General features: G+C 41.9%; 2 protein-coding genes across 5 annotated transcripts; one reads left to right on the top strand and one right to left on the bottom strand.

The window, feature by feature from the left end:
* Positions 1–2,057: 2,057 nt before the first annotated feature.
* tspo (translocator protein) lies at positions 2,058–4,456 on the bottom strand. 3 transcript variants are annotated; one of them, XM_010881027.4, is made up of 5 exons: positions 4,346–4,456; positions 4,013–4,087; positions 3,235–3,412; positions 2,575–2,713; positions 2,058–2,417 (listed from the first exon to the last, which is right to left on the bottom strand). In XM_010881027.4, exons 3-5 carry the CDS (start codon positions 3,408–3,410, stop codon positions 2,238–2,240), a joined length of 495 nt encoding a protein of 164 aa, XP_010879329.1. In that variant the 5' UTR covers positions 3,411–3,412; positions 4,013–4,087; positions 4,346–4,456; the 3' UTR covers positions 2,058–2,237.
* A 1,173-nt stretch (positions 4,457–5,629) lies between these two features.
* frs3 (fibroblast growth factor receptor substrate 3) lies at positions 5,630–18,483 on the top strand. Of its 2 annotated transcripts, XM_010881022.3 has the most exons (7): positions 5,630–5,910; positions 6,990–7,114; positions 9,550–9,638; positions 9,932–10,118; positions 10,511–10,672; positions 12,187–12,311; positions 12,529–18,483. In XM_010881022.3, exons 3-7 carry the CDS (start codon positions 9,573–9,575, stop codon positions 13,915–13,917), a joined length of 1,929 nt encoding a protein of 642 aa, XP_010879324.1. In that variant the 5' UTR covers positions 5,630–5,910; positions 6,990–7,114; positions 9,550–9,572; the 3' UTR covers positions 13,918–18,483. The 2 variants fall into 2 exon arrangements, with proteins under 2 accessions (XP_010879324.1, XP_010879325.1); XM_010881023.3 differs by lacking the exons at positions 5,630–5,910; positions 6,990–7,114 and adding an exon at positions 8,712–9,452.
* The last annotated feature ends 375 nt before the right edge of the window (positions 18,484–18,858 follow it).

The raw sequence follows: 18,858 nt of genomic DNA, 5'->3' as shown, positions 1-18,858 counted from the left end.
TATGTAGAATGGCAATCCAAACTGGATCCAGTTAAGATAGGCTTTCACAGAGGGAAAGTGGCTTGGGCAAGTGTTCAGGGGCTGTCTACTTTGCAAATAGTCTAGCTACTTTTCTTTAAAAGTAGACAGATGAGCAGTTGTGTTGGTTTCTTAACATAATTTTGTATTTAGGCTCCAAAGTGTATTCCTTTGTAGGATGCATAGAATTTTTTTAGGTAACATTTCGGTAATTGTTGTTGAATCACAGTTCTGTTTTTGATCCATCTTTAGTTTTCTGCAATTGTGTAGTTTTTGTTTAACTTTTCAATGGCCTATATTTGACATCTAGATGAATTGCCCTATATAGCATGACTGCATCTTGTACCTTAAGACCTAAACTCCCCCCATAAATGCCTCTTTCTATAGTTGCCACTCATTCAGAAATACATTAGTACTTTTGGGTCTTGATTAGATGGCCATTATTTGCCACCAAATATTTAATAAGACCTGCTGGCTCTATTTATCCTCATGCTGGGACATTCTCCAAGAGTGTGGAGGACAATATTTTCAGAAGGGGTTTCTGATGGAGCAGTCTGTATGCTACGCACATCCACGCATTCCCGGTATTATATGAACACATGCTTTAAGACTTCCTAAATCCTACAACCAAGAGTGCAGGGCTTAAATTTGACCTAATGGAACATGAGGGTTGGAACCAGACCAGCCAGGTAAGATCCTCTATCATTTGAGGTTTCTGTCCTGTGGTATTTCTGCAAGAAACCCTCCTGAGGAATGTCTCCCATATCAGGCTTAAATGTAGACGTGTATCACCTTCCCCAGGGCAAGGCTTGTAGCTGTTCTGATACAGACATGAATGCCCATCAAGCACAGAAAAACTTTTGCTGATAGTGTAACTCTAGAGTGATAGAAAACCCTGATAAATATCTATGGCCCTAACATAATTCCACCTTTTCAAGGTACCAGATAGGCCTATTCCTTTAACTTTCATGTCAGTAATGGTCATACCACAATTCACAACTTTCTGCTTGATGGTACATGACTTACTCCTGTCACACAGAGTACCATGAACTAGTAATACTCCTGTCACACAGAGTACCATGAAATAGTAATACTCCTGTCACACAGAGTACCATGAAATAGTAATACTCCTGTCACACAGAGTACCATGAACTAGTAATACTCCTGTCACACAGAGTACCATGAACTAGTAATACTCCTGTCACACAGAGTACCATGAAATAGTAATACTCCTGTCACACAGAGTACCATGAAATAGTAATACTCCTGTCACACAGAGTACCATGAAAGAGTAATATTCAATCACAACTTAGTTTCTCCCTGAGATTTTAGGACACTGGTCCAAATAAGAATGTGGAGGTTTAACTTGGCGTTCTGTTAATATTTGAAAGCCAAAATCATATATAAAAAAAATAAAAATGACAATACGGAGACCTCTACATCTTTACGATGTGAAATACATAATAGCCTTCCAGGAATGCAGAAAAGTAACTGGCAAAGTTATTGGAACTGGAAAGATTAAAAATGTACTTACTAGAAAAAGGACATGATTGTTAACAGTGGAAAAGTAAAAAAAACATAACCTCTTTGAATTCTCTCTGTTGATGGATTAAACATTTTGTTATACCAAAAAAAAAATTTACAATTCAGTTGACATTCCAGACAGAGTAAATTTGAGATTGACCTGTTCAGATCTGTGAATGGGGATCGATTATTTACATGAACCCTTTGGATTTTCTCCCTTTCATTAACGGTTTGTCTAAAGCTAAGACATGAAATTGTTTTAGAACAGTGATGTCAAACTCATTCCTCGAAAGGCCTATGGTCTGCTTGTTTTGGGGTTTTCCTTTAAATTGGAGCCAGACAACTAAGTGAGGGTAATTCCTTGTGAATGTAATGAATCAATCAAGCACAAGGTAGAAGCAAAAACATGCAGACGCTCAACCATCCATGGAATGAGTTTCGGAATTTTGGGAACTGTCATGTGTATATTTGTTTTTCCCTTTAATACGCTTGGGGAGGCGGGGACACACACATAATTCTGTTTGGAAAATGTCCTTTATTTATAAGTGTTTGAAACCAAAAATACAATATTCACTGTACGTGCAACCATTAAGAACACATTTTTGTTTAGAGTGTCATACACTTCAATGGTTATATGAGTAAAAATAAAGATACTTCAGATCTGGGCAAAAGCCAAGTAGAGAGCATAGTGCAGCCTATTCCTTCTTTTCATCCTTTTCTGGGTTATCCCTCCAGATGCAGTAGTTGAGAGAAGTGGCCAAGCACAGCCAGGCCAAGTAGGGGACCAGAAGCAGGCTGGCAGTGCGATTGACAGGATACCAGGAGGCCAAAGTGGCTCCAACAGTACCAGTCAGCATCACTAGCTCTATGAGTGCCTGGCGGGGACGACGACGACGACAGAGAGAGCGAGAGAGAGAGAAGAAAGGCACCATGTCACTCTTGCTACAATTTTTCTGATTGTACTCTTGTTATATGCGTCAACTCAGTTCTTCATCCCCAGCCCCAAAACATAATTGCATCATATGAACTCACCATTTTCAACTTGTGTGCTCCAAAGAAGATAGGAGTCCAGGCCCAGTTGAGAGCCAGCTGGAGCCCATAAAGTCCCAAAGGTACCACAGCATCCTGAGTGAAGCCCCCACATTCCTTCCACACAAGATAGGAGCCATACCTATCAGGTAACCATAAAAAATAAAAGACCAAGTCAGTTACATATTTCATGGAGGGTAAAGGAACTAGAAGAACTCACAGCCAATGTGGAGTTACATAAGTATCCTACTGAGCTACATTTGGAGTGTTGTGGCCAATGGATATTAAGAGTTCAGTTTTTTTATTTATTTGAACTTGTTTTTGCTTTGTCATTATCGGTCATTGTGTAAACACTAATGGCAAAACATTTTTTGTCAATATGAATTTAGTGTACAAAATGTGGAGAAAGTGAAAGGGTCTCAAAACCTCCTGAAACCACTGTAAACGCATTATAGGCAGTTTCAGAGTCAGGCTGATAAGAAACCTATATGAACGTTTCACATTGAATTATTGACAACTGTTATAAGCAATGGAAGACAAAAATCAGCAGGATCTGTTCAGCTGTGGTTTAACTTCTTGCAGCACTGGTATATTGCAGCATTGGTAGTTTGGTAAACTGTATTTTGAAAGCAGCTTCCTTAACACAATACTACTGCCACCCACCCCATGCCTGTGTAGAGGGTGGTCCACACTATCGGGAACGCAGCATTTGGGGGACGCCATGACGGCTTGTTGAGAGTCGTATACCAAGTCTTCACTTGCTTGCGGGTCACGTAACCTCCATAAAGCCCACCAAGATGAGGCAGGGCAGTCAGGCCAAGCATCGGCAGCCACGACATGTCTGGAGAAGACACCGTTTCATTGTTATTTCTCTACATTCTACATCATTTTTGTTTTAGATTATTACACACGCAAAGCACATGTACGGTATAATTTCATATACCTACTGCAATTTAGACACTATATGCCTGCCCATAATTTAGTAACAACAAAAACGTGTAAAAAAAAGTGTGAGAGCGACTTTGCCGTTTGACAGTGTATGTCAATTTCAGGACTAAACTTATAAAACCGTGAATCAATCACATGATGTAAGTTCAGGGCGCTTCCCTTGGCAACATACTAACTCTATTCATTCTGTTCGATTTAGTTGCGAAACGTTCTGTCGAAGAACGTGACAGAGAAAGCGCTACCTAAATGTGTGCAATAGAACGTGGTTTAGGCTTACAGTAAACTTTTACTGAAGTCAATTGTATGGTCTATCAATCCACAAAGATATAAAAACATTACACATAAGATACAAAGATCTCATTCGAACAGAAGGCTAACATTAAACCTACATAGCTATGCTGAAACACTACTCAAACAGGAGAACCAAAACACTCTCCATTAATTTTGTAACACCATGATACATATAAACATTTTGAAACTTCATTCGTCTTACCTGTAATCTAGTCTAGCCTCCCTTATAGTTTAACTCAATAGCTTTAAGAATGTTGTAAGCTTGTAGTATGCAGTTCTGCAGTGGGCAAATAAAGAGAGTTGGTTACCAGACAACACCTTTTCTACAGCATTCTGAAATAGCAAGATAAACGCTTATCTCAAAGATAGATTTCTCTTACGCAGTTCTTGTTGAAGACACACCCATTGTGTACAAACATTAAATAACCTCGACCAGAAAGGAAGTTATTTTCTTCTGTCACGGGCGTCCGTTGTAGACGTGTTCTGCACCGGGTAAAAGTGGACTATATTGTATTTTTTAAACTGGACTACTTACCGAGCGTTAGCCGGCTGCTTCGTTCTAGTAGACGGGCGATATTGGTTTAAAAACAGAAGTGATTTAATTAGCACATAAAGTAATGGCTAGGATTCTGTGTTTGTACATATCAAACTGATTGGTTTCCCTCCCCAAAAACGAATTAACGGGCCATATACCGGATTAACCCGAGATAGATTAATCGAACTCTCTCATTCGTTACGTAGTCACGTTTGCTTAGAATCAACGCTGCGCAAAATTAGCGCATACTTTCACTTATTTAAAGGGACCCTGGATGTGAATGAAAAAAATATTTAAAAAAAAACACTTGTGAATTGTACAGTTTTATTTAATTTAAACTGAATGCCTGAATTTATTTTCTATCCTCTCTTTATTTTAAAGCGCAAATAAAAAATATTCATTTCCATTCTGTTATGTTCAGTATAAATCACACCCATGTAGACTTCACTAGAAATGTAATAGTATAACATTTTAACAGACAGAGTCCAACCTTACAGAAAAGTACATATATTATGTTTGCTTAATTTAAGTAGGCATACAATACAGAATACACAATACAAAATAATAACTTAATGATTCCAGAGGAAACTTAGTTCAGAAGTACTGAAAAATAAAATGTATAGTTTTTGCTAAATTCAAGTAGCAACAATACAATAGAATACAAAATAATAACTTAATGTTTCCAAAGGGAACTTTCAGCTGTACTGAAAAATAATGATTATCACTTCTATATCTCCTCTATTCTGTCACAGTAAATACATAATAAAACAATACAATTGTCCAAAAGGAAACTGTTTACCCACAGGCCTTTCCTGAAAAACATGTTTGACTGTAACATTTTGCCATTTAGTAGTCACTTGTTGCCAGAGCGGTGTATAAATCTAAAAATAGCTTTAAATCGATGTACACAAAGGTAGGCATCGTTTCTCAATAAAGTAACGTAGCTATCAACTATTAAGCTAGTAATAAAGTACAAGTGTTTTCGTATGAAACATTTACAGTACATTACATTATTCCATTGAATGTTGACTACTTTAATATTATTTTTAACCTATAGCCTACAATTGGCATTAGCAGTTTAGACAATTACCTTAAGTAAGGTTACCTACCACAGTATTCCTTTTAAATTTGTTTTAAACCTCCGTGGGGTCCAGATAATTAGGCTCCTTTTTCTGGATCTTACCCCAGATGATTTGCTCCATCTATCCCATCGTCCATATTATCTACCATTCACACCTTCAGCATCACATTCAGTCCTCCAGCGTTCTATACCTTCTTGTCGCTCCACAAAACCTCGTTGTCTGATGGTGAACTCTCACCCCGTTGGTCGGGAAATGTCAAAGAGAGGCCCGTGCTGCAGCAGGGGGGCGTAAAGGAAAAAACAACAACAGTTTACTGCTTTATTTTCCCATCATTTATTTTCCGTTCTTATTAAGCCCGTGGCATATCCAATACTACCATCAGAAACCCGACGCGTTGCAGACCAGCTCCCCATCACAGTCGTCGTTGACAACAATTTGCAATCTTGATTATTTTCGTTTCGTAAAACAATCGTTGCCAAACATGTGAGTAACAACCGCTGCTGTTGCCTGTTTCTCTCAGCAAAACTGTTATATCTGCAGTATGCCTTTCTGATATACCCGTATCCATTTTCACAGCTAAAAAATGTCTGTATGTAGTGTTATTACAGAATGAGTGTCTGTTCCGTTACAGTCAAATCTGTTCAGCTGCTGCGCCGCAAATTGATAAATGCTGTCGGTGTCATCGTGCGTTTGTGTGGCGACGTAGCCTACAGTACTCGATTCATTTTGTGCTTTACATTTTTAGATGTCACTATGCGTTGAATTCTCTGTAATTATTATCTATTATGGACGTTGTTATTATAACATCTCTGTTGAAAAGGAATTCAATTTTCCTCCCGCATAAAATGTATGATATTAGCTAGCCATCTTTGGCTGTATCACTTAAAAATCACAGATATCAATTCGGTGATGTAGACTACTTATTGCTTATGACATTAGAAAACCGCTAATTATCACAGTAATATAGTTAGCTAGCTAGCTACTGTACATTCTGTGTACACTGTTTAGGCTTCTAACCCCAACACAGTCCAGTGCGTGAACAATAATTAGATTTTTATTACGTGCAGGTAAGACAAACTGACAGCCGGTGCGTTTAGTGACAGCGCAGTTTGATAAGGCAGTATTTCATACAATCAACATAGTCACTGTTTCTCAGTAGCCTCTTCTGAAATGATGACATGGTAGTGTTAATAAATATACAAATGCATCAAATGCAACACACAGTAGAAGTTTGTGGAAATACCAATCAAATACCAATCATATGTTTTATCCTCATTAATCCCTGGTCTAAACGAGATGAGAGGCTTAGTCAACTTCTCACAACTTCTCACAAAACGTCAGACACACATAAAAACTGAAAATATATCTAAATAAATAAATGGTAACAAGTTTTTGAATAGGCATGCTGATCTAGCATCAGTCTTGCCTGACAAATACAACTTTAAAAACATTTTCTAGTCTACCTCTCAAATATCTGATCCCAATTTGCACTACTCTTGACTTGAGAGGCTTCATGAATCCACTAGTAAACTGTCACATTTCCCACATTGTTGTCTTTTTAGGAGAGAGAAAATACTGCTCCAGTTGAAGATGTACATCGAACCAACTGGGTCTTTCTCCACCATGACATCCAGCAAAGGACTCTGGGATTGACGCTGGGATCACTCCCACTGATGGCCTGGACTGGGTAGGAATACTTGGCATTGGCATTGGGCTTGAAAACACTCCGTGGTAGCTATGCCATACTGTTCATTGGGAAGTTCTGCTGCACGTTAAATGCATTTGGTTGTACCTGAGAAGACAAGATGTTTCTGCACACTTCAGTATGCCAACAGCACTCACATCATCAAAGAAAAGTGAGACTGTTATTTTTGCAGCCATACGTGCCAAAGTCTGAACAGTCTACCATGTTTAAATGAGCTAATCTAACATGAAGTTAACCTGTTGAAAGTGTTGGTGAGCTACTGAAAGGACACAACACGAGACATTTTCGGAGAAAAACACGTTTGATTGACAGGGACAAGAAATATGGTGGACAGCGCCTGCCATATTTCGTGTCCCCTATATAATCCATAAATAATCCCTATATAATCCAAAAATGTCGAGAGGTTGCTTGAGTCCCGAGGTAGGGCAGTGGGTAAGGCTGTGTGCCATCAGTCCCTGATTTTGTCGGTTCGAATCCTGCCTTTGCCGGTTTCAGTTTAACACATGAGGTTGTATACTGTAGATCATTTACATTTTGAAATATTGTTTTTCTCTGGACTTCCCATCTCTGTTACAGGTTCATTTTTGTCTCATTTGTCCGTATGACCTAACTTAATATGGTGTTTTAGGTACTTTTTAACAAACTATAACTTGGCCATCTATTTTTGAGGTTTACTTGCGATTTTCATCTTGTGGTGTAACTTTAGAAATTCTGCTGTTATGCTCTTCTGCATACTATTGTCTTTTCTGTGCCTACTTCCTGGAGAATGTTCCTGATCTTTTGGACTGTTGTCCAACTGTTCCCAGTTAAAAGTACTCAATTATTAACATGCCTCATGATAACCAGTGTCATGTGCAATGACTCTTCTTCCTCATGTTATAAGGTAATGCCAGGAGTCTGGATTAGACATTGGCAGTTCACTTGAGCATGCATAAACCATGTAAACTAACTTCCCTAATAAGAAATAACTGTGAATCCACAAAATTCTTGTAGTACCCTGAAATGGGGGAGGTCTAGCAAAACATGCTAATATAGATCAAAATACCCTCAAGTTATTTATCAATGTGTCCTCATAACCCGTGTATAATTTAAAACCCAAAGTGCAGGAATGCAGAAAATAAAAATATAAATAATTATAATGTGCCAAATACATTGGGGTTTCACTGTATTTGCTTTTGCCATTTACTTAAACGCACAATGACTTTATTTGAACCCTGGTTTCATCTTAAGACTCAAATGCATTCATTGACATAGATATTTAGTTCATAATGAGAGAGTATGATAGAGTATTAATGATAGAGTATGATATAGTATTATTGATAGTGTATGATAGAGTATTATTGCGTATCTAACATATCTTAAGGTTGAGTCAAATCCCCAAGTGGAAAAGGTGAAAAATCCTGCCCCTTATTAAGACCATTATTCCTTATCATTAACAGGCTGTTGTTGGACATAAGAATGTATTCTTGGCAACTTACCTGGTCAAATAACTGGTGTCAAGGTTTTTTCATTTACTATACTATATGAAAGTCTTATGCTACCTGAAAATAAATATTTAAAACCATTTATCTGAGCAGTAAGTGCTTATTTGTTCTTAAAACACTTTATTACATTAAAGAAAAAGAAAAGAAACATTAGTAAACATTACTGCCCAGATAGCTTTAAACAGTCTTTACAGGTGGCCTAAGACCTTTGCATAGTACCGAAAAGTTCATCTGTAGACTATAGAGGAAATAACTCATGTGGCTTCTTGTGATGTCGATATATATATATATTTTATTTTTTTCTTCAAACAATCATAGCAGTCTATTATCATTTACCTTTGGTCCTTCAAGTATTCACACACAACATTAGTGCCCACACATGCATGCACTCTTATAGGCCTATAGATAGTTCTAGGGAAAATGAATTGTTTTATTTTGGAAGAAACCTGTGTGTCATCCCCTGAAGTGGCACCATTCTGCACAGCCATTGGTTAGGCATCAAAAGAGCAGACCAGGGAGAGCTTGGCAGACCAGGGTTGATGATTGACATATTGCCATGTGTTCTCTAATACAGTGTAATCTAACCTACAAAATGCAGCGCCAAGTTCATTTTCATAGAAATCTACTTTTGCCCAATGCTTTCCCAAGCATGGACTCTATTGTCTTAGAAGCCTATACTGGCTATGGATTGTAGGCCTGAAACCACACCCTAGGCAAACTTGTGATATTGCAGGCCTAGCAGAGAGTCAGGTATCAGGGACGGAACCTGGCACACAAAGATGAAGCGCAGCTTCTGCATCTAGTTTGAAGACCGAGGGGCTGTCATCGAAAACACGGTGCGCAGATGTGACCACCGCCTTCAAATGAAGACGTCCATCGGTTTTGGGTTGTCCATGTGATACATGTCCGTCCATGTCATCCTCTGTACTGCAGGTTTCAGCTGTCCTGCTGAAGCTATGGGGAGCTGTTGGAGCTGTCTATACAGGGACCCCATCCAAGACAACCATCTCACCAAATTCAAGGTTCCTCATTATCTCTGGTTACCTTGTGGGGCGTGGTGTGTCATAGTTGCAAAGAACTGTTTGTTGCTCTTTTGTCTTATACACTTGGCCATTATGTCTCACATGTCAGCTGTCTTCTGGTACGCAATGGCTGTGCGCTGTTTATGTAGGGTTAGTGACTGCTTTATAGTGACCTCTCTTTTTAATTAGGTCAAATTTGTGCTCTGCCAATCTGCACATTTTTGAGTTAGTTTAAACCTTAAGTTGGACCAAAGACTTGATTGGCATAACTCTTTTTTTTGGGGGGGGGGCAGGTAACAAATGTGGACGATGAGGGGAATGAGCTGGGCTCCGGGACCATGGAGCTCACCCAGACCGAACTCATCCTCCACACACGCAAGAGGGACGCCATCCGGTGGCCCTACCTGTGTCTGCGGCGCTACGGCTACGACTCCAACCTCTTCTCGTTCGAGAGCGGCCGGCGTTGCCAGACTGGGCAGGGTGAGTGTCAACCACCAGGCCGAGTTAACCGATACGACCAAACAGGGCTGAATTTTATGGAGCCTGCTGAATATCTATGCCGTTTAGCACGTATCCATATCCAAACAGACTTAGGGTTTGCCTGCATGCGCACGTATATTACACGTGTCTGTGCCATGCAATAATAGTGCCAAGCTGCTGCCGTATGTTATACAAACTTATCACCACTATTGGAATGGTTGTAATTTAAGCTGATTGAACAGCTGCTGTTGTTGTTTGATTGAATGGTTTTAGATTCATTTATGCGTCTTCTGTGTTTTATTTTCAGTCAGGAATCTTCACAGTCAAATGGTGACAGTTTTAGATTAATTAAAGGTAATATGTTTCTCTTTTATTTCTTTGTGATCATGCAGGAATCTTTGCGTTTAAATGTTCTCGCGCAGAGGAGATCTTTAACGTGCTCCAGGAACTGATGCAGTGCAACAGTATAAATGTGGTGGAGGAGCCTATGATCATGACCAGCAGCGGACACGCGCGAGAGATAGACATGCCACGGACCCCACAGACACCCAACAGTAAGACAGACACACCTCACACCCCACAGACACCCAACAGTAAGACAGACACACCTCACACCCCACAGACACCCATCTGTAAGATAGACACACCTCACACCCCACAGACACCCAACAGTAAGGCAGACACACCTCACACCCCACAGACACCCATCTGTAAGACAGACACACCTCACACCCCACAGACACCCATCTGTAAGACAGGCACACCTCACACCCCACAGACACCCAACAGTAAGACAGACACACCTCACACCCCACAGACACCCATCTGTAAGACAGACACACCTCACACCCCACAGACACCCATCTGTAAGACAGGCACACCTCACACCCCACAGACACCCAATAGTAAGACAGACACACCTCACACCCCACAGACACCCAACAGTAAGACAGACACACCTCACACCCCACAGACACCCAACAGTAAGACAGACACACCTCACACCCCACAGACACCCATCTGTAAGACAGACACACCTCACACCCCACAGACACCCATCTGTAAGACAGGCACACCTCACACCCCACAGACACCCAACAGTAAGACAGACACACCTCACACCCCACAGACACCCAACAGTAAGACAGACACACCTCACACCCCACAGACACCCAACAGTAAGACAGACACACCTCACACCCCACAGACACCCATCTGTAAGACAGACACACCTCACACCCCACAGACACCCATCTGTAAGACAGGCACACCTCACACCCCACAGACACCCAATAGTAAGACAGACACACCTCACACCCCACAGACACACAACAGTAAGACAGACACACCTCACACCCCACAGACACCCAACAGGAAGTTACCCACACCCCACAGACACATTACAATATGATACACACTCACCTCCACCATTGACACAGGTGTCCCAAAGCAGAGGGAGTGAAAATACATGATGGTTTATGGGCTAATTATAGACCCTTCAACTTTGACTGAGCCAACAATGCTGATAGGTTCAAAGAGAAGTGGGATCCTTTAAGGCTCCACACTAGGGTCACGTTTGTTTTGTTAATCTGAATTTCCTGATAATTGTATAATTTAAAAGTGGGACATGAATAAGTTCACTCAGGTCAAATAGACCCTCGTCGCTCTATGTTATTCAACGTCTGAGATTTTGAAGCAACACGTTACAATGAAGGGCCCTCTAAAACCAGTTGGTATGGGCAACAGTCAAGGAGGTTGTTTAAAATTCACACACACACACACACACAGTTGAATTAAGTAGTCATTCCTGAAGTCAGGAATGTTGACTTCTGGAAAGAAGTGTGGAAATGTGTTTTTGAAACCCTTGTTCATGCTCCAACCTGTTGAAGCCAGGGAGTGAGGTGACTGGGTAGTCAATAGCATGTTAGGAGGTAAAAGAAAGGCATTACTAAGCAGTCAGTATAATACACAATCAAACTCTGTCCATCTCACACACTGACAGGAAGACACCATGAGCCTCGTTCACCCACGGCCCCTGTGAACAGTCTGTTTTGCTCTCTGTATCCAGCTCCAGCATTCCCAGTCCAGGGCTTTCCCAACGGTTACCCGGGGTATCCCATGACCGCTGATTCCTCCCAACCCTCCCTGACTGACGACCCCCATAACCACAGCATCATGGGACTAGATGACCAGGTAACACTGACCTCTCACCTCCCCCTTACACATCATGACCCCTTCCCTCCCCCATTGGACATTGTGACTCCTCTCCTCACCTCTCCTCACATAGCACTGTGTCTGAAATGCGAGGGGAACGTTATCGCAGAGTCCTTGTTAAGCTCTTTTATTCTCTCGCTGTGTCTCTCTTTCTGTCTCTCTGTCTTATCGTGTCTCTCTCTCTCTCTCTCTGCAGGCTCACACCTATGTGAATACTGTAACTGTGGATGGGGAGCTCTCCAGTCGACACTGTGTCCACTCCCTGCCCGAGGTAAGGCCCACCCCCTTCCCCGAGTCAACCCGAGGTCCCATGCCTGTCGGTGGCCAAGGAGGTGGGCAGGCCGGCATGCACTGCTGCCCCCTGGAGGAACAACGCAAGGAACCCCAGGTCTTCCTCCAGCCCTCCTCTCAGGAGGTCAAGTTCATGCTGGGACCCACGCCCGCGCAGCGCCACCTGCTGGAGAGGGAGAGGGAGAGGCACGGGGGCCACAATCCCCATGTCATGCACTCTGTGGAGGGGGCCACGGGCTCAGAGACGGAGGGGGACGAGCCTCCCCTGCACATGTGCAACTCCCACTCCTACCACCACCCCCACTACCACCATGTGATGCGCCGCCACCCAGGCCACGAGCACCCGGAGGCCTGCCAGGGCAGCCAGCTCACCTACGAGAACATCAACGGCCTGAGGGGGGGGCGCCGGCAGAGGCTCAGCCCCAGCAGCGTGTCCCAGTCCGTGGGCTCCAGCAGCAGCAGCAGCACTACCGGAGACAGCCACCCGCAGACGCAGCCGCTCCACCCCCTCCACCCCCACGCCCCGTCCTCGCTTCCCCCTCAGGGGTACCCCTGCGAGCGGGTCGCGGGGATGGGCGGGGGCCACCGGCGGAGCGCCCTGCTGAACTACGAGAACCTCCCGTCGCTGCCGCCCGTTTGGGAGTACCGCGCCCTGCAGAGGGACGAGCGGCAGGACGAGGAGGACGACGAACAGGACGAGGAGGAGTACGAGGATGAGGAGGAGGACTTTGACGAGTCCGAGTTCTCGGAGGGCCCGGGCACGCCCAACGGGTACCACCAGGACGGGCTGGGGAGAGGGGGGGTCCACCGGGATGCCCTGCAGAACTACGTCAACACGGAGCAGGTCCAGCCCAGCCGGCTGCGACACCCCTGCCCCCCTCCCCCCCAGGCCTGCCACCGACAGTCGGATCGGGGCGGCCGAATATTCAGCTTTGACTTCCGCAGGCGGCCGGGGGGAGGGTTCGGTCGGGGGGAGGGCTGCGAGCACGGTCACATGCCCCCGTCGAGGCAGCTCAACTACATCCAGGTGGATCTTGATGCGGAGCCGTCGTGCCAGGCCCTGGATGGAGGTGGAGGGGGGGGCGCCCAGTCTCAGCCCCAGCCGCTACAACCACATCACCAGCGCCTGCCGCCCCTCAAATGTGGCCCCCAGCAGGCCCCGAGGCGCAGCGAGTTCTACGCCGTGATCGACCTGAAGAAGACAGCGGCCATGTCAAACCTGCAGAAAGCCCTCCCTCGGGATGATGGGACCTCGAGAAAGACTCGCCACAACAGCACAGATCTGCCACTGTAGACGCAGTGAGACGGGCAGAAGGAGAAAGGGATGAGTAGAGGTAGACAGGTTTGGGTGGACAGACAGCTACGGTCTTCAACTCAGCAGCACACTGGACCCTCACTGTCATTCAGCCATCTGCCTGTCCAGTCCAGAGCAGCTGGGTCATATCCAGTTATCTAACTGAAACCTACCCGTGCATAGTCCACTTTATGGAGCAAGATTGGTAAGCCCTTTGGGTTGAAGTTGCCATGTAATGTGTAACTTTGACTGTGGTGAGATGCTGTCTGCGCTAGCAGCAGAAGCCTTGGTTGTTGCTGGCTGGGTTTGTGGTTTTGCCCTTCGCCTACTATTGTTTTTGGTTACACTTTTTGGCTTGTGTTCTTCTTTGAGCTTTGTGGTGGTTGCGTTGAGTGCCATGGTCCTGGGTTTGGTTCAGGATGGGAGCAGAAGTAGATGAGTCACGTCTCGCACTTGTATTTGACCAACGTTGGTTGGTTTCAGATACTGTGTAAAATGTATTGCCCATCACAAAGTAGCTAGATTACTCATTCCATTGTCATTCAGTGTTACTTTATTTATTGCATATCCCTGTTTACAAACATGGACTTCTATTGAGTTGTACTGTTTACAAACATGGACTTTTACTAGTCCAAATTGTCAATTTTACTAAACATTTTATGATATGAAAACAGTTTGTTTTCCTTCAATTTAATTCTAATAACGTGCATAACCGTTCTTCACTTCACAAGCACTACTTCTGGCCCTGTGACTGGTAGAAAGAACAGTTGATGAAGTATCTGCCCTCAGGTATTAGTACGGATAAGTACAGTTTGCACATTATCCTTTGGAATTGTAGCTAATCTTATCCATTATGATATTTTTAGTCAAAAAAATACAACAGAGAAAAAAAATTCTAATGAGTAGATTTTCACTCTCCAAAAAAATGTAATATCAGAAATGTTTCACGTTGAAATTACATTTTAAATTGTAGTAACAGTTTTCCCTGATATCGTCTTGCCACAAGTTTAGCATTCTCTTCTGCCCTCAAACACAAATACACACAAACACACACACACACACACACCTGAGGTTGGAACTTAAACAATTTCCTAATTGTTCAGAGCAGAACCCTTATTCTTTTTTATTCCAGTTTACCTACCAGCCAAAAAGCCTGAACTCATTCAGTCCTAAAAGAAAACCAATTCTTATAGTTTATTTCATTCATTTGTTAACCTGTGAAGTCAACATCTTTTTACATTTAAATTTAGTCCAGCAATTAGGGCTGATAGTACAGTTTGCTAAGGAACAAGTAAGATAATAGTTTACATGTTTAATTGGTAAGATAAGCGCAGTGGGGAGATGGAACACATTTTACTTGTGTGGAGAGAGTGAGACTCAAGTGTAATGGAGGAGACTTGGCTTGTAGTGCTGAGTGTGATGTGAATTGTAATGAGTTTAGAAATTATAACTTTACCGAAATACAAATTACTGTATTTCTTAGAATCAGAAATATTTTTTCTTTATCTAAAAATTATATTATTAACTGGTTCTCAAGATTTAAAAATAAAGGTTCTGTTCTGATCACTTTAATTCCTAATTCTGTTTTTGTTCCTCTAGAATTGTTGTTATTTTCTGGGTTGTGGTTCTGTTCCCTAAACCCTGACACACACACACACACACACACGATGGAATTGCATTCAATCTGAGGACCAGAATTGTAGTACCCTTACAAAACATTCCCTACCTCCTAGCCCCTAACCCTAGTTGTTAGACTTTAACTCTATGCTTACTCTAACATTAAACTCAGTAACCTAACTGTTATGACAAAACTTAACCTAACCCTTGAACCTAATCCTTAATGGCTAAACCTAACCCTTTAAATACATTTAAAAAAATTTCCTCACTTAAATATTGTAAAATTCATACCGGTCCTCTCTTTGATAGCAGTTTGAGCACACACACATGCATGCACGCACACACACACACACACACACACACACAGGTATACACACAGTATAACAATTATGACGGGTTGAAATGATCTTTGACCACATATCATTCCACTTGAACACGGAATTCATGTCTAATTACTAAACTTTGGTTACCTTTGCACTTTTTATCTTTGGGGTCAGATACTGGCCACTAAAGTCCCAACAGTTTAGAATTCCTCTGATTGATATTTTAGTATCAGATTGATGATGGAGAGCTATCAACTGAGAGTTTGTTGAAAGAGGAATATATCAGTATATGTTTAATGTTAGCTGTTTATGGAAAGTCTTATATCAGTGAGCATTTGGCTGAATTTATTTTTAATTTCAATTAATTTATTCAGTCATCAAGATGTCTATAGTGATTGTTTTCACACACAGAAATGTATGACAAGTTTTTGTAATCCAGTCAGTTGGTGAATTGGAGACCAAACTATCCCTCGTCTCCTCCACATTGTCTGATACATCATTGTGATATCGTTGTTATGACTGTAATTAATAACATAACACTCAAGAAGAACGACTGTATTAACATTTTAAAGTGCCAAATCTTACTGTTATCTGTATAATCATTATGAATCGAATCAATGTGCCAATAGGATGTGTAGCAGAGAACCCGAGGGCTAGGAATCTTGGCGTTAGCTTACATGTCAAAAACCAACATGGAGAGGGCTCACACACTGTGTACAGATGCTGTACCTTGATTTGATCATCTTCCTGAAATGTAATTTACGTTGAAGAAAAAAAAAAAAAACTTCTAAAGTTTGGAATTTGTCGACAGGTAGCTAGCTAGTGATTATAGCCCTGGGACAGTAACTCAAAGGTTGCTGTTTCGAATCTCAAAGTTGACAAGGTATTATAAATCTTCCTTTAGGTTACTCTCAATAACGGCATCTGCTGAATTGGAAAAAAAATTATTCCACTTTAAGATTCAATCAATCAATTTGACTACTTTTCATGACTTATAATCAACATAATACTTCACATGTCCTTTTGCTGCTGAGTTATCTTCCTACTGTGCCAAACTTAGGCAAAATAAGATGGTGCTGATCTAGGACCAGGTCTCATCTGTACAGGTAAACCCATTGATTATGATCTAAATGGCAAACTGATCCTAGATCAACATTCCTACCCCAGGGTTTTCATTGCTAACCATGTGTACTCCGTAAACATTTAGCTAATGAAAAGGGTCAAGGGAGTCACATTTCACCTCATAGGCTAGGCTTGTACATTGACAGCCATATTGGAGTGAGACAAAGGATTGGTTATATCGATCTGGTTATCACCACTCCAGTGGTTTTATGCTGCTATAAACATATTGAACAGTATGTAAGCTATTTCCCATTGCAAACCTTCAGACGGTCAGGAGAGGTTGGGCTTTCGGTTTTTCACCTTATTTGGTCATCAGAGCTACCGTTCTATTATTCACCCCAGAGCACCGTGCGATCTGTATGGAGAAACCCAGGTGATTTTAATAAGTAGTGGTCTGTTGTTTCTAATTCTCATTTATCCTGCATAGATAGGATAATCCTTATACCAAGCCTTGTTTTCATTCCAATCTGGCGGTATAATCTGGAGTGGAGGCTGAAGGTACATCACTAGCCCAGCAACTCTTAACACCTCATAACTGCTTACTTAATCGGATCGGAAAGAGCTACGTATGTCTGCCTAATGTACCGCATGTGAGCATCTTTCAGACAGGGATCTTATTATCGGGATGTGTATATTTTCACGATTTGGAGGGTGTTTACATTTGGCAATAATGGTTTAATAGATTGGTGTTGATGAAGAAAATGAGACTGACCGCAGAGTGTCTGGTTCAGGCGTTGTTTCTGATAAATCTACAGGTTTGTTGTGTTTGGTATCCTGTCTTTCATGTGAATCAGTGTCGGTAGATAAGACCCTCCTCTCAAGGCCCTGTTGGTAATCTAACTTTACTACGGTGTAGGACTACCTGCTTAAATTAGACTGTGGGAAGATGTATGTTTTGGTTTTCTTGATTGTCTTATAGAGCAGATTTGTGCTTACTTAAACACCTAAATTAAACTGTGCCATTAGTGACTGTTGCCAAATAGGGCCGTGACAGTATCAGTGTACATTGGTATAATGGCAAGAAAACCAAGCAGATGAAACTTTTTTTTAGGAAACTAATGTTGGGAACAAACATCAATGTGTTGTCGTTCAGTCACATTTATTTTCCCAGTACTATATTCGACATGGAACAGCTTTTTAAAGCATTATGGAGTTTGGTCTGCATTGTATTTTCATTTTTGCCATGGAAAAAAAGACTGTGATTACTGTTAAGGTCACCACCCTATTGCCAAGCTCTCTGGAGCATGTGTGGCTCTCGAATGTTGTAGCCTTTTAAAGGGCCAGGTTAAGTATCAGGAGGCACATGGCCAAAATATCTGGATACTGTGTTTGTACTGATACAGTGGGTCATGATGGTTGATGCATTCATTAATCAGCAAGGTTTGGGTCAAATGCAGGGCCTTTCAGAGTCTTAGAGTATAAGAAGGATCAGCTCTAACATGTGTGGACACTTCTAATGAAAAGACCACAAGTCATATTGTTGAATAAACATAGTTTAAATGTATGTTTACTGATGTATGTTGATTTTTGTCTAGGTAATCTGAGACAAAATATCTAGAGTCTAATAGGTTATTATTAACCTGACTTCCAGTAGCAGGTCTGTGTTTTTTGTGGTCTGTATTCCCAGTTTGTATTTTCAATACTGACGCAATTTGCTCAAGAAGAAGCATAAAAACTTGTGGAATATGTAATCAATGGCTGAGCAAAACTGAATGTAGCCGATCTAATTTTGTTCCAACAGTCAGCTGGCAAATTTCACAATAAATGCCTCATCTGTTCAATCCAGTGTTTGTCAGATGTAACAGTGGTTGACAACTAAATTAACCACACAAATGGAGGAATGAGGGAAAGAATGTTCTAAACACTGACACAGAAGAAG

This window comes from Esox lucius, chromosome 17 (genome assembly GCF_011004845.1).
Source record: "Esox lucius isolate fEsoLuc1 chromosome 17, fEsoLuc1.pri, whole genome shotgun sequence".
Classification (NCBI taxonomy): domain Eukaryota; kingdom Metazoa; phylum Chordata; class Actinopteri; order Esociformes; family Esocidae; genus Esox; species Esox lucius.
The sequence above is the reverse complement of the archived record's forward strand: the minus strand, read 5'-3'. Positions and strand labels throughout refer to the sequence as shown.